Source organism: Perognathus longimembris, chromosome 2, assembly GCF_023159225.1.
Source record: "Perognathus longimembris pacificus isolate PPM17 chromosome 2, ASM2315922v1, whole genome shotgun sequence".
Taxonomy (NCBI): Eukaryota; Metazoa; Chordata; class Mammalia; order Rodentia; family Heteromyidae; genus Perognathus; species Perognathus longimembris.
In genome coordinates this window covers 123374340-123396470 of record NC_063162.1, presented here as the reverse complement: position 1 = coordinate 123396470, position 22131 = coordinate 123374340, and the positions used below count along the sequence as shown (strand labels likewise).

General features: G+C 36.6%; 1 protein-coding gene across 2 annotated transcripts in view; it reads left to right on the top strand.

Annotated features, from left to right (window-relative positions):
- Thsd7a (thrombospondin type 1 domain containing 7A) overlaps positions 1 to 22131 on the top strand; it is a 326776-nt gene that overhangs the window by 262078 nt on the left and 42567 nt on the right. For both annotated transcript variants that reach the window (XM_048340086.1, XM_048340087.1), the window contains 4 exons: positions 3402 to 3534; positions 4888 to 4991; positions 13877 to 14071; positions 16653 to 16916. In XM_048340086.1, the coding sequence (XP_048196043.1) occupies positions 3402 to 3534; positions 4888 to 4991; positions 13877 to 14071; positions 16653 to 16916 (696 nt within the window). The remainder of the gene's footprint in view (positions 1 to 3401; positions 3535 to 4887; positions 4992 to 13876; positions 14072 to 16652; positions 16917 to 22131) is intronic.

Sequence of the window (22131 nt, the reverse complement as noted above, 5' to 3'; positions counted from 1 at the left end):
CCTTGGTCTTAATCCTGCTGCTAATATGTATCTGGACTTTCAAAGGAATTAAGGAATGATTGGTTCTGAAACTTTTGACCATCTGAGTAACCCATTTGTCTCTGGTGTTTTCTATTTTTCCTTATTAAAAAAAAAATAACCTTCCTCCTTACCTCAAAGCTGGGAAAATGATAAGAATGGCTATTTACTTTGTATGTTCTCTTTATAAGATTAAAGATGAAGATAAATCACAAACATAAGACAAAAGAAAAATATAGAAACTATAAAAGGAAGAGCCAGGTAGTGACTGAAGAAAGGGGGAAAGGGGAAGAAAAACAAAATTTTATAAGAAAATCAAATTTAAGATAAGTACCCTGTTGCAATTGAGATGAAAATTAGCTCTAAATTTCTAATGACTAAAGCAAAAAAATGCATAATAGGTTCTTAAAATATTATCAAGGGAAACAAAACTTTTCCTAGCTTTGAATTATTCGAGGAATTTATTACCTGGGCTCTAAAATTGGAGTCATTTAGACAAGATAATAGAGAATGCATTAGTAATTTATAAATTCCTATTGACATTTTTTTAGACATATCCTATTAAATATGCAAAAGTTGAAGCTTGCTTTCAAACTAGCACTGTTAAAATAAAGACTCCACAGCTGCATTTTCAAATACCTCTAATACTCTGATGCCAATAGTTTCAGCCCCTAAATCCCTACTCCATTATTATAATATTCCAATTACTCATCAGAATAATTAATGTAATAATACAGCATTTGGCCCACAATGGGAATGAGTCTAACAAGTTATATGTGAATTCAAAATCATAAACTGGGACAAGGCACACAGGCCATCTATTATAGCAGATCCTGTTCTCTTTCTCTCTCTTCCCTGGCTCCACATCTCTATTACCTGACATGCTTTTTTATACTCAAAAACTCAACTCTTAAAGATTCCGATTAAGAAGTACAGGACACAGGCTGAAAAGTCTGCTCTTATTGTTTTTTTCCTAAAATGATTTTCTTATGCAACCAGGAATTCAGGAACGTTCATATGATCTACTCTACTGTCAAATACTGGAATCTTTTCAAAACATGGTTGAAATTTGAATCATTTTCCTATTCCTCTAGCCTACGTATCAAATGTTAATGCTCCAGCAAAAGAATATAAATGCATCAAGAGTTCTTTGGCCTACTAATATAATTCTTTAGGAAACTCTTTTGTAAGTTCAATGATGCCATGTAGCTATTCGTCCTTTCAAGGTATTTTTAAGTAGAAATATATTTTATTAGAGTTGGCAAGTCCTACACATTTCTAATGTAAAATATTTTCAATATCCCCACATCATAAGCATTTCTGTCATTTTTTAAACTCTGTTGAAGGTAATTCTACTTTCCATTCTGAAATGTAATTTGGAATTGTTTATGTATAGTAAAAATTGCTATTTTGAACATTTCTCTAAAAATAAATATATCTTTATAAGCAAAGCTCAGAGAGAGAGAAATGGTGCACATTTTCTCTTACTTATGGAAGATAGATCTCAAATACAACTAGACATTCACACAGTGAGACCAAAAGAGGATATTCTCAGGAGATGAAAACAAAGGTCCAATCGCTATGTACATATGATCCTATAAAATGATGTTCCTAGAAATGGAAATAAGAGATTTTGTGTTATTTTGCTTTTTGTTTCTTTGTTTTCTCTTTGTTACTGTTCTAGATTTCTGTACCTTTGGTCTTGTGTGTAAGGTTATCTGTTTTGATGAGGGGAAAGGAGAACACAGAAATGATGGGACAAAAAATGAACAAAATGCAGCAGTGATACTCGCTAGGCACTGTGCTGTAAATGAATATACAACTTGGGGTGGAGGGTCAGGAGGGAAAACCTGGGAGAAAATGAAGGTAAAGGTGACACTGTTCAAAAAGAGATGCATTCATTACCAACTTAAGTAACTGTAACCCCTCTATACAGCACCTTTATAATAACAATAAAAATATAAAATAAAATACAAGTGCAAGTACCCTGGCATTCACACACAAATACTGAGGCCAAAGGAGGTACTCTTAGGCGAGGAACCCAAAGGCATTACTGCTCTGAATATTTTAAATACTATTTACTGAAATGAATTCCAGGAAAAGGAAACATGGTCTTTTTTGTTTTGTTGGTGGTGATAGTGGTTTTGTTTTTGTTTTGGGTGGTTTTAATACATTTTGTCCTTTGAAAGGAGGCAAGTGGAGCTCAGAAATGGAGAAAGGAAGTGTGAACAAATGTAGTCATGGTACTCAGTAGACACTAAGTGGAAAAATGAGCTATGCAACTTGTAGGCAGAATAGGTGGGGGAAACTGGGAGAAAGTGAAGGAAGGGGTGATGGGGATATGGCCTAGCGGCTAGAGTGCTTGCCGCGTATACATGAGGCCCTAGGTTTGATTCCCCAGTACCATATATACAGAAAATGGCCAGAAGTGGCGCTGTGGCTCAAGTGGCAGAGTGCTAGCTTTGAGCAAGAAGAAGCCAGGGACAGTGCTCAGGCCCTGAGTCCAAGCCCCAGGACTGGCCAAAAAAAAAAAAAAAAGAAATTATGACTTATGAAATGGTAGCCCCTCCGTGCAATACCTTAATAATAACAGTAAAATTGCATTTTAAAAAATCGACCTCTAAGCCAGGTGCTGGTGCCTTTTACCTGTAATCCTAGCTTCTCAGGTGGCTGAGATCTGAGGATTGAGGTTCAAATCCAGCCTGAGCAGGAAAGTCTGTGTGACTCTTACCTCCAATTAATCACAGAAAAAGCCAGAAGTGGTGCTGTGGCTCAAGTGGTGGAGAACTAGCTTTGAGCAAAAGGGGCCCAGTGACAGCACCCAGGCCCAAAGTTCAAAAATATCTCCCTCTAATAAACCACTTTCATATTGCTGCATTAGATTCTTAATTTTTTATTTAGATCCTGAATTGAAGACCCTAGACTGTTTATCATGAATAACGATTGACTGGAAAAATTTACAAGTTATGCTTTTCAAATGAAGTGACTAGTAAGGAAATGAAATCTCACATTATAACACTAAAAATATGCTTCAAGGGAAGATTCATTACACTTGGGTGTGCATCCCATATAGTTACCAGGACTATGCGAAATGGCATGGAAAGACATATGCACAAAGTATAATTACTTCTAACTGAGTACTAGAAAATCTAGTTGACTGTGGGACTGTTTTCTTCATCCTTTGCGTGTTAAGCAATAAATTGATGGGGTTTTCAATAAACGTGTCTTTGGGAACATTTAGTAAATTATTACACTAGAGAGGCCTTTCACGCAAGGATATTAAGGGCACATGTGCTGGAGGCAATGTAATTTCTTCATACCAACTGGTGTCTAGAGACTTTCTTTAATGCAAAGTACAGAGGTTAAAAATCACCTTATTCCAGGGGACTCCGGAGTCAGGAAACAATCTCGGCATCGAGTCATCATTCAGCTGCCAGCCAATGGAGGTCGGGACTGCACCGATCCTCTCTATGAGGAGAAAGCCTGCGAGGCCTCTCAAGTGTGTCAAAGCTACAGGTAATAAAGAAAAGCTATGCGAGCAATGACCTGAGCAGCATGTCCAGGCCACATTCTTTCAGGCAATGGGGAAAAGGAAGTTTGTTCCTTCTACAGGCTGTGTGCTTGCTGAGGACCGGGATGTTGCTCAGTGTGTGCTGGGGATGTTTATGGCTATAGCTGCCATTTCTTGCTTCCATTTGAGAAAACTGCTCTATTTCTGAAATATCTCCAAGGAGGCAAACACTTTGTTTCACAGCTGTGTTATTAGCTCCAGTAGTTTGAGAGACTATCGGATGTTGATTTAAAACTACAGTACAGGAAATGCAGAAAATTGTCTAATAATCACGATACACATACGCTTTAGGAAGCAATTTCTTTTCACGTAGGAGAATAGTCTAAGCATTTCTCTCCTGGCTCTAAAAAGCATCTGTTTCTCATACATTTTATCATGCTGGCTCAGGAAATGGCATAGCTATGTCCATGATGCTGGTAAGATGTCTGTTATGTCCACCTGTGATCACTGAAAAGATAAATTATACTCATTGAAGCTGTGCATCGTCATAATTTTCTAGAAAAAATGTAGCCTTCTTACAATTAAGAATGAAAATTACTAATTGAAGCTTGATGCTGAATGTAATTGCAATTCTGACAACAAATACAATATGGGGACACCAATGAAAGTTATCACAAAATAACAATTTAAATAGAAATTGGTTGAACTTGCCATCTTCATACATCAGTCTTTTATTTTGAAATGCCAATGGTATAATTGCATGTCTATACCATGAACATTATCAGCTATTAGGCCAAGCTTATTGGTTGTTAAGATGTGTTATAACTTTAGTTGCTGAATTTAATGATAATCAAAGCATTCCTGTATAAAAGATTCATGACTTGAATGCAGTCTTGTAGTTTGAATACAAATAACATAGTTTACATATCAGCAGACAACATTCCTGGTACTCTAGTGTGTCTCTTGGCAGGCTGAATCAAGGAGTCGAATGTTTTCCAGCTCTGTAGAGTCTATTTCTATAGAACCTGGCAATAATATGATCTTGTCCAGTGCTTTAGAAAATATGTTCATAACACCTTAATAATTATCTCAATAAAATGTGTATCTGTTTCCCAGCTATGCTATTAGCTCCAGTAATTTGTTAAAAAAAAAATAGAAGAATCTGATGTTCTCTTAAGCTACAGGAAATGCAGGTTTTCATAATCTCTTAATGAATATCTCAATTGAACCCAGGACTGAGCATTCTTGAATAACCTCCTCTTTGAGTGGTCATAGTCATGTTTTTGTGCTGCTGAATCTCTGTGTGGCTTGCCTAACACTTTCGTTCTTCTGTATTGAGCTTCTGCTCTTTCTTGTAGGTGGAAGACTCACAAATGGCGCCGGTGCCAGTTAGTCCCTTGGAGTGTGCAACAGGACATCCCTGGAGTGCAGGAAGGCTGTGGGCCTGGACGACAAGCCAGAGGTGGGAGGCTCCATGCTATAGTTGATTTATTTTCAACTTCTCTACAATCTCTGTTTTAACCACTAACTGCAGTTATTTGTCACCAGGCATAAATAACAGAGCACATAGGCATCCACTATGACCCATTCTACAAAACACTTGAACTTAGAGACTTATTTTTAAAACCTTTATTCTTTGGCATTATAACTTAGATTTTCTTTTTAGTGCTTGTAGTTTGAGCCTCTGTTATCTAAACCTTATAACAGTATCTTAGCTGGTATGCAAAGCCAAGTGTCTTGTCTTTTCAATTTATTCCATACGCAGTGACAGATAAAATACTGCTTGCATCGGGTACTTGTTCCTAGTACTTATCAAACAAGCCCTAAAATGCTAACCTTGATGTTTATAGCTCTCCACAAAACCATCCCAGGCTATAACACAAATCTTCCGAGCCATAATCTACTCACTTTTCTGTGAACATTATCTACATTCTTTCCTACCTCAAATGCTAGGCTTCCTTTATTGAACTGATCTCATCTTGTATCTTTTTACCTTTCTACTTATTCTAATAAAATAGAACAAGTCAATGTCTAGCCTTTAAGCCTTGCTTCGTTTCATTAGCTTCAAATGATTGGTTTTGTAACTGATTAAAGTTTTAGTCTTTATCTCCTATTTATTAACAGTCATCTCATTTCCCTAAGAAATGCAAATTCCCTGATTTAAACATGCACATTCTGTCATAACACTCTTAGCTCTTTCTGCACACCTTCTGAATGAGATCATAGTAGACTGCACAACTGGAATGAGAAGGTCTCGTGTACTTAGAGAAGACAGAGGTATTCATTTTATCATCTTTGCACACTGATTCGAGAAACTACAAAGGTAGTTAATGTTATTTTAAACTAAATTTTATATTTGAAATAAAAACTTTTGCATATGAGAAATATGAAAAAATAAGGACTTTTAAAAATAGGGAATTTGGGGCTGGGAATATGGCCTAGTGGCAAGAGTACTTGCCTAGAGCATAAAGAAGCCAGGGACAGTGCTCAGGCCCCGAGTCCAAGGCCCAGGACTGGCAAAAAAAAAAAGAAAGAAAAAAAAAGGAATAATTTTTCTCCAAATAAAAGGCATTTTTCCATCATACATGGTATCCCAGATCAAATCAATAAAAATTCAAAAAAAAAAAAAGGTAACTTGAATTCAAGCTTCCTCAAGATCATTCCACACATTTTTTTTATTTCCTAAAGCAAATATTTATTACATATGCTATATGCATCATGCTTCCTTCATGGTGCTAGTCCCAGCCTGTTGTGGGAATCCATACAAGAAATAATTATTGTTAATTTCTTACGGAAGGAAATACACATAATTTAAGTTTCAAGGCATATTATATAATGTGTTCCTAGTAGTATATATTGTCAGTAACCACTAAAGAATTATAAAAAGATGAAAAGAGTAGCTACCTGATAGGGCATAGTAAGAGAGAAATGGCATTTAAATACAGAATGAATCAAACAAAATAACAAGAAATAAAATCTGTGTACTTGGGAGAAGAACACTGATGGATTTTCCCACAGTTCCTATGAATGTGTTAACCAGAACCTGTATTCTGGGGGATATTGAATACCAGGAAAAGAAGAATGAATGGATTTTTTTTTCAAAAGGAAAATAGAAATAGTGAAAGATATTAGTAAGGCTTTAGGTACTGAGTGTAACAGTGTAAGCCATCAATTTTGGCATGCAAGTAAAAATAAAGGAGGCAGAAAAGATTTTAAACAAGGGACAAATAAGATTTAATAGGTCTAATAATTGGTTTATATGATTCAAGTCACTTGCACATGGATATTTAGTAGAACTGTAACTCTGTTTTCTTTTCCCTCTATTGTGATTTTCTACAATTTAGATTGTATTTAGAATACCAAAGTATTATCTCATTGGTGATATTGTGGGTATAGATGAAGTATCACTGCATTAGCTTTCAAAATAAAACATATGCCTCATAATAATTACAATTTGGGCCAGTCCAAATCAGAATCCTAGCTTCCCACCTTTCTCTCTTGACCATATCTCTTTTATATTAAAAGATTTCATTTAAATTAATTCATATTAGCTCTTTCATAATTTTCCTCTTTATCCCCATGCCATCTCCTGCCATGTGTACTTTGGTGGGCTAATATGGAACTAGAGTTAAGAGACTTAATAATCCCTGCGGTCAGCACGACCTAGCCCGGGCCCTGGGCTTCTTTGTACTCTTGCCTGCCTATGTGCCATATTAAAGACTGACACCAGTCTTTTCCTGTAATAAATTCTCTTTAAATAATTTGAATGTATCCTCTTGCAAGCATTGTCCTTCCCTAGAAGTTCTTATCTGGTGTCACTTATTAACTTAAAATGTTAAAAAGGAAAAGGAAGACAAGGAAAACAAAGAAAGAAAAGAAAGGAGAAGAGTGAAGCTAATAATAATGAAATGTTTTATTTCATGCATCACAAAAAAAGAAAAGAAAGGAAGAGAGGGAAAAAAAGGAAAAGAAAAGAAGGAAAAGCAATGAAAAGAGTAAAAGAAAGAAGGAAATGAACAAAGGAAGAAAGGAAGGGGGGAGGTGAAGGAAGAAGGGAAGAAGGCTGATTATAAATCTCCACCTTTCAAAAGTAATCAAAATAACTTGTGGGATGTGAGATATTTAGACTGTAATATTTAACTACATTGTAGGTTTCTTTTTATGTGTAAATAGATTTAAATCTGAAGTTAAGTGTCTTAGTCTGTACTGGTACCATGTATCTTTCATTTAAATCTCAGACCCACCATTCTTTTCAGAAGACTAGATGTTAATAAAGTTAGGCCCCAAATATCTGAGCCAATTGATCTCAGCAACACATATTAACCGGTTAACTTTCAGATAACTAGAGCTCTGTAATCATAAGCAAAAGATTTTAAGCAGAAAGATAATTAAACAGAACAAAGAGAAGGAGCTTTGCTTTATAGAAAATTTATACTTGATGATCTTTAAAATTGTCTTTTGGCTAACATGTATATGAGTTATTACCTAGATTTTGTCATCTTCACTTTTATAAACTGTCATTTGAAGCTTCCACAAAAACAGCTTACTACGTTTTATTCTAATCATATAAGCATTCTATTTGGTTTGAGATTTTTTGACTCTATTTTCCACCTCTCCAAGAGTCTTGTCATAAAATGTTTATTAGTAGTTGCCATTTTTAAATAGCCTAGTAACTCATAAAATAAGCTTGGCCCCACACTGTGTCTGCAATGGCTCTATATACCCATGCTGTCATTGGAGCCTTCCAGTATCCCAGCTGCAGACTAGCTGACCTTGATCTGAGCTACTCCAGCGGGAGCTGATTATGATTTCCGGGCAGATTATACTAGCATTTCCACATACATTATGAGCATCAATGAGACTGGGGACTCATTGGAAACTATTGAAGAGCAATGCAAAAATGAAGTACATTCTACGAGAATTACAATACATTCTCAAATTGTAATTGAGAGGTATGATTTAGCAAATGTGTCAGTGAAACTCTTTCATACAAGAAAGATCATTTATACCCACCTAGTAAACACTCTTGCATTATTTATAGATCTGGTCTCACTTCTAAACACAATTAGGTCTCTTGGCAGCTAGCTTTCCTTCAATTTAACCCTTTTCTTTTTCATTTCTAATTTATTCTGTTACCTTTTTTTCATAAAACTATGGGGAAAATCACTCATCTAATCACCCAATCAGATTAGCCAAACATATTGTCTTCAAAGCTACCTAGACATTGTCTCAGTGGAATGAACCATGTTTATATTGTCAGATTTAGTAAATATGGTCTCTGAATCCCTTGAACTCTGTTACACAGAATCCAAGAGCATTCACTGCATTAAGACATTGCTCTTATTCTGTAGGAACTTCTACATGTGCATATATAGAAATAACAATTTATTTCATTCTGACTTCCAAACAAAATGGAAGCATGACCTTATATCCTGCAGTATTGTCCACTGACAAGTCACTCTTTTGTTGTGCAAACTCAAAAATAAGGGGACTTATTCCTCTTCAATAAAAGGAAGATGAATAAATATAATGAATTGTATTAGTTACTTCATAACTGCATTACTAGCCTCCCGCTCACATACCCCGATAAATGCTAAGGCTCACCCAGTGCCAGCGACCCCCTTCATCCCAGGAACTTTTAGTGTTTTCCAATCTAGAGCATCCTTCAAAGCTGGAGATATGGCTCATGTGGTAGAGTACTGCCTAACAAATAAGCTAAGAAAGTGCAAGGCCCAGGACCAACTAAAACATTTTAAAAAATGAAAATTTTATAAAATGTACTTCAGAAGTCAACTTACATAAAAGCATTTTGCAACTGACTCTGCTTACTCAACTTAATAATCTTTGCTATTTAAATTACTGGAAAGTTCCAGACATAAATAAAAGTAAACAAAGGATTTCAGGGTATGTCTAGCAAGCAGAAAGTCATGAATTCAAATTCTACTATTGCCAAAAAAAACCTAAATGCATAATAAATAAGTAAATAAATAGAGAAGCTAATATGAATATTAGTTATAAAATTGTCATTTTAAATTTGTTACCATTCTTGTTCATTACAACACCCTTCACTATGCCTTAAAATGAGTTTTGCTGGAGTATTTTAGAGTAACTCCAAGGTAAAGAGTATACCACCCACAAACACTTTTTTTCTTTTACCATGACAATAATAATTGTCACATCAAACCAAATCAACGACCATATTGTCTAATATTCAAGCCATGGTTAATTTTCCCTTGTCACAAAAATTTGTGCCCACAATCAGTTTGTTCAAGTCAGGGTTTTAAAACGTCTCCAAACTGTCCTTGTAGCTGTAATTTTTAGCCATTTTTAATCTCGTAACTGTTTAAACTACCTTTCTCATAGCATGTATTTGCTGAAGAAGCTAGCTTTCTTATTTATATGGATGAATTTTTTTCAGTATTGATGCTTGCCTGATGTGACTCATTTGTGACCCACAAGTTACCCTCATTGATGCCCCTATGTTTCCAGCTTTTACTATGACACATAGCTAAAAATTGATATGCCTGTTGTAAATATATATACATATATATGAAATAAATGTATATAATCAGCATAGATTTGAATATGGAATTTCCTTTGAAGTAATTGAGAGTTGCTGATCTCACAAAGAAACTTTCCTGTCCCATTCTACAGCACAGCATAAGCTGCTACCCAACTTGCTTAAGAAAGCCTCAAAGCCAAAGGAGAACTTCTGTAATCTTTATACCTGCAAACATAGATACAATTTTCTGAATATATATAGCTTTCTGGTGTCCTAAGAAGTTGTGCTTCATATGAGTCATCTTTTCTTATTTATTTGCATATTTGTTTTTACCTTTTAGGATAAATTTAATTTTGGAGTGATATTAAATTGACAGAAAAGTTGCAGAAAAATATAGGGAGTTTTTTAAAATTAAATTCTATTGTAAAGGTGATATACAGAGGGGTTACAGTTACCTAAGTCAGGTAATGAGTACATTTCTTTTTGAACAGTGTTACCTCCTCCCACATTTTCTCCCATCATTCCCCCTCATTTCCCTCCCCCCAAGTTGTAAAGTCCATTTGCAGCATATGGGCAAGTATCACTGTTAAACTGATTCATCCTTTGTCCCACCATTCCTGTGACACTATAGAGAGTTCTTATTCACTTCTTTCCCCACATCCCATAAATCTAACATCTTACCTATCTTAACATGTACATACTGTACATGTGTTACAATAAAGTCATCAACCTAGCTATATTACTCTTAACTAAACTCCAGAATTTTTGGATATCTACGTATTTCCTTAACATTCTTTGTATGATCTGTGGTCGAACTCAGGACACACATTTCATTCAGCTATTACTTCTCATTAGTTGTCTCAGGGTGAGCCATCCATTCAACGACTAAAACCACTCTATTTTCAACATATTAAAATGAATTTTAGGATTTATAAATTTCAAAAAAGCAGATGGCTCCCTTTCCAAACATTTGTAATATCATATTCACCCAGCAGAAGGAAGTTCATTTCAGATTGCATTTGTGTTTGAATTGCTGTATGATATGTATTGAGATGTATGATAAAATTTTAATATATTGTACAAATGGTGCTGTGGCTCCTTGTTTGGATAACACTGTGTGAATTATTTGTTCCAAAAGTACACTGTCAAAGAAGTCAGATAAGGAGAATGGACTGCTTCCTGGGTTTACAGAACAGATATGGGAATATTCTGTTCTCGACATTTTTACATGTTTTTCATTTCCACTAAGCTGAAGTACTTAAGATTTTAGGCAGTGCAGGTGTATGTAGGATAAAAGGGATGTGTGAGGCATTTGAATAATATATAGTTCTGCTATAGATGAAATCCTGGTTTTTTTTTCACTTTTGATGCCATTGTTGTATCATTGTTTTATTTTTCACTTAGTCCTTTTTTTTTTTTTTTTTTTTGGCCAGTCCTGGGCCTTGAACTCAGGGCCTGAGCACTGTCCCTGGCTTCTTTTTGCTCAAGGCTAGCACTCTGCCACTTGAGCCACAGCGCCACTTCTGGCCATTTTCTATATATATGGTGCTGAGGAATCAAACCCAGGGCTTCATGCATATGAGGCAAGCACTCTTGCCACTAGGCCATATTCCTAGGCCCTTATTTTTCACTTTTGATGTACTATTAATGTGTTAATGGGACAAATCTGAAAAAAATGTTTTCATTCAATCCCTGTATAAGTCCCTATGATGCTTTCCATAAAATAGCAACATCTCTAAAAGTTTAAAACTTCTTAGATTACACTGACATGTGACAAAATGGACCACATACCAGAAAGCTTTCTATCTTAGAACTTTCCTTGTACCTTAAATCCTCAAATAAATTGCCTGAGTAACTTAAAAATATTCTTATTCCTTAACTCCATGACAGAGACCCTATCCGGGAACTCTGGCTAGGTCCAAACATCATGTTCAGTAGTATTATAGGTAATCTGATGCAAATGAAACACTGAATTATCAGAAGGTTTTAAAAAGATCTAAGGCCCAGTTCTTTGTCCTTAGCCAAAGAAATCATAGGAGAGAATTAACTTGCATTTTCACAAACAGCAAAGGCCAATTCACTGTAACTGTTCCTACTGCCATGACATCAAGTCATGTTCATCTATACAAAGATCATCTTTTCTGGCTCAAATTGCCACCTGTATCCTTTCCATACCTCATTACCCAGTGGCACTACAAGCTGTTTGGTCTCAGTTCACAGGTGCAAGACATGTCTAACCTGAGGGCCCTCTGTGCCCTTACTGTGATTTAGGGTACAAATGTCAGGCTCCTTCTTTAATTTGAGGATGATGAAATTCTGCAGAAGGTTGACAAGCAGAAGTTTCACTCTCAACTTTAAACATGAAAGCTCCATAAATGTTGATCCATATGAGTCTATGGGCCATGTAAGGTAACTCAACAAAGATTTAAATTTAGGATGGCAGTTTAAATACTTCATCTGCTTCCTCAATGAATGAGTGGATTGTTTTTTAAAAACCAATGGAGGAAGCAGCAGCAGCAGAGAGGAGACTGTAAGCATCCCTTACTCGCTTTCTTTAAGACCTCTTACCTTAAAGCAATGTTTTTATCTTTGTTCAGTAAGTAATGAAATCATTCCTTGCTTTAAATGATTTATATCTTAAGAAGAAATAATATGTGGGATGAAACCATTTGGTTATTTGGGAATATCAAAATGGAGAGACAAAGGATAAAATGACGACTCCAAAAGCAATTCTTTTTTCTTTTTTTTTTTTTTTTTTTGGCCAGTCCTGGGCCTTGGACTCAGGGCCTGAGCGCTGTCCCTGGCTTCTTTTTGCTCAAGGCTAGCACTCTGCCACTTGAGCCACAGCGCCGCTTCTGGCCGTTTTCTGTATATATGGTGCTGGGGAATCGAACCTAGGGCCTCGTGTATCCGAGGCAGGCACTTTTGCCACTAGGCTATATCCCCAGCCCCCAAAAGCAATTCTTACAAAACCATTTGGTGTAAACCAACTGGACTCATGGGGGGAGAGGGAAAGGGGAAGAGGGGAGGGGGGAAATGAAGGAGGAGGTAACAAATTGTACAAGAAATGTACCCACTGCCTTACGTATGAAACTGCATCCCCCTCTGTACATCACTTTGACAATAAATAAACAATTATTCAGAAAAAAACAGAACATCTATATATAGAGGGAGACAAATTCTAATATTATAAATTGATATTAATGGAAATTGAAACTGATTATTAGAAACTCTGAACATATAAATGTACATAATAAAAATCATTTGTAAATACATTCCACTAGTGAAATGAATTAACATCCTAATAGAAACAAGTAAAATCTGCTTAGTCTGTGTATGAGAGAGAGAGAGTATGTATGTGTGTGTGTGTGTGTGTGTGTGTGTGTGTGTGTGTGTGTGTTGCTTTTCTGTGCCACAAAAACCAGTGAGGACTAAGCATTATTTTTATAAAAGTTTACAAAATGAATATAATGTCTACAATGTGATTATTTAAAAACTCTTCTGTTGGGCTGGGGATATAGCCTAGTGGCAAGAGTGCCTGCCTCGGATACACGAGGCCCTAGGTTCGATTCCCCAGCACCACATATACAGAAAAACGGCCAGAAGCGGTGCTGTGGCTCAAGTGGCAGAGTGCTAGCCTTGAGCGGGAAGAAGCCAGGGACAGTGCTCAGGCCCTGAGTCCAAGGCCCAGGACTGGCCAAAAAAAAAAAAACAAAAAAAAAAAAAAACTCTTCTGCTATATTTCTACCATACATAAGGGATTACAAGAGGATTCTTGCACTGTTTGGATAAATGCTAAGCTAATTTCTAAATTATAGAGTAATCAGACTATGCTTCTCTTCTAGCCATTACTTGTCGAAAACAAGATGGAGGGCAAGCTAGTATCCACGAATGCCTTCGGTATGCAGGCCCTGTACCAGCTCTGACCCAAGCTTGCCAGATCCCCTGCCAAGATGACTGTCAATTTACCAGCTGGTCCAAGTTTTCTTCCTGCAATGGTGACTGTGGTGCGGTTAGGACCAGAAAGCGCACGATTGTTGGTAAGAATAATTGGGATGCCAGAGCCAACTGGTTTTTTTTTTCACCATTTAGATATTTATTATTAAATTACATAACAAAGTTTCTTCTATACAGTCAGAAAATGCACATTTAGATGAGAACAAAAATTAAGTACAAATACAATAAAATTTTCAATATTCCATTTTAAAAGCAAAAAATTAGAAAGTGCATTTGGAAAGGAATATTTTTAAGTTTCTATATTGGTCTTTGTCATGAGAAAGCGCATTCTGTCATCATGAAGCATGTCCTGGGGTCAATCCCACCCAACCAAGAGCTAATGGAGTAGGGGGATACAAAGAAGTTGTTCCTAAAGCCAAAATTAATCTGGGTACAAAGAAAAAATACAAAAGATATTTTAGGTCATGGCTTAGTTCTGTCTTTGCTTCTTATTCAATAAATATCTTTAAAATTCACTTGCCCATCATTTTGCGCGCGTCTGTAATCCCAGCTACTCGGAAGGCTGAGCCCAGAGGATGGCTTGAGTCCAGGAGTTCTGGGCTGCAGTGCCCTATGCCGATCAGGTGTCCACACTAAATTCGGCATCAATATGGTGACCTCCCGGGAGTGGGGAAACACCAGGTTGCCTAAGGAGGCGTGAACTGGCCCAGGTTGGAAATGGAGCAGGTCAAAACTCCTGTGCTGATCAGAGCCAACTCTTGTCAAAATAGAAAAACACAATGAAAGTGAGACCAAGTGCTTTGCAACAGATTATCTGAAAAGTGTCTTACAGTGGCAGTTTTGTTTTTATTGTTTTTTGTGTTTTCATCAGTCATGGAGTTTAAATTTGGGGCCTGGGCACAGTCCCTGAGCTCTTCTTCTCATAGCTTATCACTCTACCACTTGAGCCACAGTGCCAATTTTGGTTTTCTGGTGGTTAGTTGGAGATAAGAATCTCACAGTTTCCTGACTGGGTTAGCTTTGAACTGCAATCCTCAGATCTCAGCCACCTGAGTAGCATGAGCCACTAGTGCCCAGCATGGCCTTTCTTATATTAAAGATGTCAATAGATCTGGGTGTGTGTTTTAATGTAAGATGGCAATAACAGAAGCATGATGTCATTTTAGTAGAGGACAAAGCAGCCTATGCCCTATATAATAAATGAAGGGTCATTATGAGTTTTTGGCTTAGATTAGTTTTTTTGTGAATTTTCTAGACTCTTTGAAGTTATTGGAGCAAAGAGGAAAGGAGGCCCCATTAGTAACCTTTCTCACTGCCATGGGGTTAGGTTGTCATTGTGCTCTCTCTCTCCTTGGATGAGTGTATGATTAGCTCTCTATCTACATGTAAAGAGAAACTCACAATGATTTTTTTTTAAAAAGAGGTGACAAAATGAACAAAAACAAGAGCACTCATGCTGAATTAAATTCAGATATAACTGGAAATATTGGTGCTAGGAGATTGTTCAAACTTGAATGCTTTCTACAAATGAACCACCATAATAAGAAAACTATTGAAAGTGATATAATTAAGCCTTTGAAGTTTATAGGTACATAATGTGACTCAATATAGTTATTAAGGAACATATTAGATATGAAGATAAATACAGAATAATTATGGTTTTCAAGCATATGTACATATATAAGAGGTTTGTTATCTTTAAGTAATTTATGAATACAATGAGTATTGATCAATGTCACCTCTTTCAACATTCTCACTCATCACCTTTTCCCTCATTTTTCTTAATTTTGTAGGATATATATTGGATTTTTGACCACATTCTTCCCACTTCATGATTTCATTTGTCCACCCCCACCCCTTTTACATTCAAATTTTTAAAACATGTTACTCTTTTTTTTTTTTTTTTTTTGGCCAGTCCTGGGCCTTGGACCCAGGGCCTGAGCACTGTCCCTGGCTTCTTCCCGCTCAAGGCTAGCACTCTGCCACTTGAGCCACAGCGCCGCTTCTGGCCGTTTTCTGTATATGTGGTGCTGGGGAATCGAACCTAGGGCCTCGTGTATCCGAGGCAGGCACTCTTGCCACTAGGCTATATCCCCAGCCCAACATGTTACTCTTAAGTGTCATTATTTATGGTATTTTGTAGGCTAATAATCAACTATATAAAAATTATTGTTCTTCAGAAATTTGGAAGATACAAAACTGCAAGCAAAGAAGCTCAAAACTCTGTATTCAGAATTATAATCCTACCGTTCTATTTGCAATTATTAAGAAACTATGCAGCCCAAGGAGTACCGATCTCTCCCTATCTGATATTTTATGCAGTTTATACAGTTAATTCGAACCCTCCAGACAGTGGAAAAAGGAAACACATGGTCCATTTTGAGGATTTTAATCATTTCAGAGTATAAAAATGAACACAATTGTTGAAACAGCAAAATGAGCTATTTTTAAAATAAGGAAATTATCACCATGGAAAACAACCAAAGCAAACAAAAATTGATTTGAAAAATGCTTTGGAGTGAGAAAAATAGCTTTATTTATAGACTACTCTTAAACATCAAAAACTGAGGAAGTAAATTGATGAAAGTGGATAATTTAGGAATGCTCGATGCTGGTAGTAATACTGTTTCAGACTGAGCTTTTCTGGTGTTTCTCTTTCTACAGGCAAAAGTAAAAAGAAGGAAAAATGTAAAAATCCCCAATTGTATCCCCTGATTGAGACTCAGTATTGTCCCTGTGACAGTCACATTCTTCAGCCAGTGGGCAACTGGTCGGATTGTATTTTACCAGAAGGAAAAGTGGATGTCTTGATGGGAATGAAAGTACAAGGAGATGTCAAAGAATGTGGACAAGGATATCGCTACCAAGCAATGGCATGCTATGATCAAAACGGCAGGCTGGTGGAAACATCCAGATGTAACAGCCATGGTAATCCAATGATGTGTCCATGTTTCCTGTTTGCTGTCTTTGGGAGGTAAAATGCATATGTGTCATGGAAGAGAAACAGAAGTTTACAGAAGGGCTGGGAACATGGCCTAGTGGTAAAGTGCTCGCCTGGTATATATAAAGCCCTGGGTTTGATTACTCAGCACCACATATATAGAAAAAGCCGGAAGTGGTGCTCTGGCTCAAGTGGTAGAGTGCTAGCCTTAAGCAAAAAGAAGAAGCCAGGGACAGTGCTCAGTCCCTGAGTTCAAGCCCCAGGACTGGCCAAAAACCAAAACAAACAAACAAACAAACAAAAACCCCAAAACCCAGAAGTTTACAGAAGTTTCTGTAGTGGGAGAAGACCATTTACAGATATGAATCAAGACATCATGTCTGGACCAACACTGAAGCGTGGTCTCCTACTTCACTGATAGAGGTGAACAAGAAAAGATGATCTAAATTGCTAGGAGCAAGGTCCATAGCAGTTAGTCTCCAACCTTGCTGAAATACCTTTCTCTACTAGACCAGAATTGAGCTAGTTTTATTAGCTGGTGAAGAAAACAACACATGCTCCTTCAACAAGGTCCTTCTCAAATTCATAAAACATCAAGAAATCATGGTGACACATCTATTAGAATCTCTTAAAACTCTTCCTATAGAGAAGTTTCTAAAAGCCTTGTCCTTTACACCCTTAACCTTGTTAAAACTCAAAGACTCCATAACACTGAAGCTCCTAATATTCTCCAGGTTAATATTAACCTAACTAAATCATTAAATTAAATCTTTTCCATGTACTTAGAAGAATATCTGTGAGGGATCAAGCTTAGTATTTGTAATTGGCATACTATTTTGAGACGCACCACTAAAAGTAATTGAGTATTTTATTCTCTATATCAAATAACAAAGAAAGAATCAACTAGATACCAAAAACATAAATGACTTTCCTATAAGATGATAATGTAAAACAAATTCTTCTATTATAAAATATGTAAAAGTAAAGATCATCTTAAAATATAATTTTTGGAAAGCCACAGTGTTTGGTATCATTTAACTTGTTATGTATAGTAAGACACTAAAATGCCATTTTTAATTGTCCTGTTGTTGTAAAGGTGATGCTGCATGCTGGTGTCTCATGCTTGTAATTCTAGCTACTAAGGAGGCTGAGATCTGACAATTGTGGTTCAAAGCCAGCCCAGGCAAGAAACTCCATGAAACTCTTACGTCCAATAAACTACTCAAAAAAGCCAGAAATGGCACTGTGGCTTAAGTTGTAGAGTGCTCACCTTGAGCAAAAGAAACTCAGGGACTGCACCCAGAATTCAAACCTCAGGAAGGGGGAAAAAGTGATGTACAATAGGGACTATAGTTACATAAGTAAGGTAATGAGTATACCATTTGTTTTTAATATTACCTGTGAGCTCCCAGAATATCTTGCATATATTTTTTTCACTTTTAACTTGATCTATTTTTAGACACAGGAGAGTTTCTACAAAAATCCACTTAATAGTAAATCTAATTAGAAAGAAAAAAATGCTTTGAAAATACTATTTGACTTTCTCCAGTAAAAACGTTGGATCACTCAAAATAAAATAAGTGCAAAGTCAATTGAAATTTACCAAAAGCAGTATCCTTCTTATCTTAGTATTATCAAAACAAAACATGGAGAATAAAGTACTATATTCTAGGGAAAGATACAGATTTTTAAAAAATGGGTTCATGATGGCTTTTAACTTCATGAAGATTGTGAAAGGATCTCAGAAAGACCTGTCTTAGTGAAATATTCCAATTTAGTTCCATTATATGTCCTTTATCATCTTCTTTAATTAAATCTATGATGGATCGACCAGTGGGATGGTTAGTGTTTACTAAATTATTTATTTAAAGTCTGGGGAAATGTAATCTCTGTTGACTATTCTTTGACAATTATTACTTTTCTCAAATGTCTTCAGTCAATTTTGGTTGTGTTGCAGTCCAATAACTTTGCTACATTGTAGTAGACTTGAGGTAAATTGCAATCTGCCTTTTTCCCAGGCATATCAGCTTTCTAGAAAGATGGAGTTTTAAGTGGCTTTGGAGCAAAACTATCTTCCTACTTTCAATTTAGACATAAAATTGATCCCCACATGTGTGCAGAGCAATAATACTAATTCCTTATTCAACACTGGCCTTGGGGCATATCTGTTTAATCATTGTTGTCTGTCTGTGAATCGTGTTATCAGTAATTGCACTGATAATGCAATTTGACTTTCACCAGCTTAATAGTGTATTATTTTTTATTATTTCCCAAGTGGTCAACTTTTTCTTAACGTCTTAAACTTAGGGCATGATTTTTGTACAGTAGCTTGGACTTTCTCATAATGGTAGGCCCTGTACTGAGCAGTAATATCAGATCTTAAGATATACCTTAGGAGTTATATGAAATGTTCATCCATCCTTTTATATGCTGGAAAACATTTTTACTGTACAAATGTTTATATATGTGAAGACATTTATCTATCCTAAAACACAAATAGTGTAACAATAATAATAGCTATGAAACCACTCACAATACAAATCACACATTTCTTACTACTTGACCTTGACTGATTCACTAGAATAATGAGTGCCTAGACACACACAGTACTAAGTATTTAAGTTAGTCCCCTTAAAAATTTCAGAATGAAGAATAGAATTCCTGAAAGTATAAAAATGTATATTATTTCTCTCATAGACCAGAAACTCTTAGAAGTAACCTAGTTTATTCAAAATACATGTACCCAAGGTTTCTATAAACATAGGTGATAGAACTTTGTCACTAATCCAAACAAGCACTGCCAAATACTCATATACTGATCTACTTTCTGGATTGTTGGTGATATTCTAGAACAGATAATCCCAATATACAAATTATAGTTGTGTTTATTTTTGTTCGTATTTACAATTCAAAAATGCATATTTATGAGGATATCTATTTTATTCACAAATGTATCCTAAGCAGAGTATTTGTAGATTATACAATGAATGAATTGCTGGAGAGACTGTTTTCTCCTAGATGAATTCTTGAGTCCTAGTACAGTTGTACTGGACCAGGCTAAGGTACTTTCTTTTTCTTTAGGAACACTAAAGCACAAATAAAACTGCACATGCCACAAAGTTTCCATATGATAGTGACAGGGTTTTTTTCTACCTATTAAACAAATCAATCAGTTTCGAACAGAGAACTTGATAAGGTAACAAAAGAACTACCTTTTTTTTTTTTTTTTTTGGCCAGTCCTGGGCCTTGGACTCAGGGCCTGAGCACTGTCCCTGGCTTCTTCCCGCTCAAGGCTAGCACTCTGCCACTTGAGCCACAGCACCACTTCTGGCCGTTTTCTGTATATGTGGTGCTGGGGAATCGAACCTAGGGCCTCGTGTATCCGAGGCAGGCACTCTTGCCACTAGGCTATATCCCCAGCCCCAGGAAGAACTACCATTTTTGATAGTCACAAACTCATTCCATTAAATTCAATCAATAATACACATATTATAAAATTCTTCTGTTACCTTATCAAGTCCCCTGTTCAAAATTGATTGATTTGCCCACTGGAATTTGACAATGGCTGTACCTCTTGGTCTGTGTTACTAATTGTGACAACTTGTACTTTGAAAACTGTTTACAGTTTAGTACTGTTAAGTACATTAACTTTCTTGTTATTTTGTTTTGTTTTTGCCAGTCCTGGGCCTTGGACTCAGGGCCTGAGCACCATCCCTGGCTTCTTTTTGCTCAAGGCTAGCACTCTGCCATTTGAGCCACAGCGCTACTTCCGGCCGTTTTCTGCATACATGGTGCTGGGGAATCGAACCCAGGGCTTCATGTATATGAGGCAAGCACTCTTGCTACTACTAGGCCATACCCCAGCCCCCAGCTTTCTTGTTTTTACTCACTTTCTATGTGACAATAAGGAATAACAAATCTATTTGTCTTACCTAAAAGATACTTTGAAGGTGAATTAGATAATATAAAACTGTCAGATGTTCTAATCTTCAGCTCTGTGAGCCACATAATGCCTTCCAGACAATTCTCTTCAAGTTTTCTCTCAGGAAATGTTTCTTTGCTAGTTCTTATAGGCAGTGTAAGCCATAGCACACAACCAGTAGACATTCTAAGATAAAGCTTAATTGTACTTGTGATATCAAATCACCTGTTAACATCAAGTAACAGGAGATCCCAAGGGGTTCTGATCAGTTTTCTTCTTGAGCCCACATTACTTAATATCTATAACTTCCCTGTTGCCCAGTAAGTATAACATTGTTGTTAACAGCAAACACTTATCAACACAGAGACCTCAAGGAAATTAAAGCATTAGTGATTCAGTTAAAATACTTTTCACCAAGGTTTTCCTAAAAAGCCAAGTACCAGATTGTCTTAAGCTTTATGGGACAATGTCTTTGTCATAGCTACTCAGCTTTCTAAAGTTAATATGAAAGCAACCCAGAACAACTAGTGAGAAAACAGACATAGATGTGTACCAACAAAACTTTACCTATTCAGTCTGCCATCCTGGGCTACTGTTGTCATGGACATCTTAACCTTTTGATCTATAGACTAGCAGTGTGAGGGCCAATGAGAAACACTGATCAGAAATATTGGTATAGACCCCATTGCAGACCCGTTGAGTCTGCATTTCAGCAAGGTCTCAAAGGGTTCTACTGGATGTGATAGTGAGAGAATCACTGCACTGGATCACACAGCTGCTCACAGTGCAGAGAATCAGTAGGAATCATGGCCTGCATTGGAGAGTCAGAGCCTATGGACTCTTGGGTGATGTGATATCTTGGGCTAAGAAATTCACATCTCCTTCTGGTAGTTGACTTGATTACTAGTGATGGAGACTTATGATACTTATAAAAACGGGTCAACAGCTGGGCACCAGTGGCTCACACCTGTAATCCTAGCTACTAAGAAGGCTGAGATATAAGGACTGCAATTCAAAGACAGCCTGGGTAGGAAAGTGTGTGAGACTCTCCTCTCCAAATAACCACCAGAAAAATGGCAGTGGATCTGTGGCTTAAGTAGTAGAGCACTAGTCCTGAGCAAGAAAGCTGAGTGACAGCTCTCATGCCCTGAATTCAAGCCCAAGGACCAGTACACACACACACACACACACACACACACACACACACACACACACACACACACTTGTCATAATAAGGTGGAAAGTGGTGTTGATATAATGAGGGTTTGAACTCAGGTCTT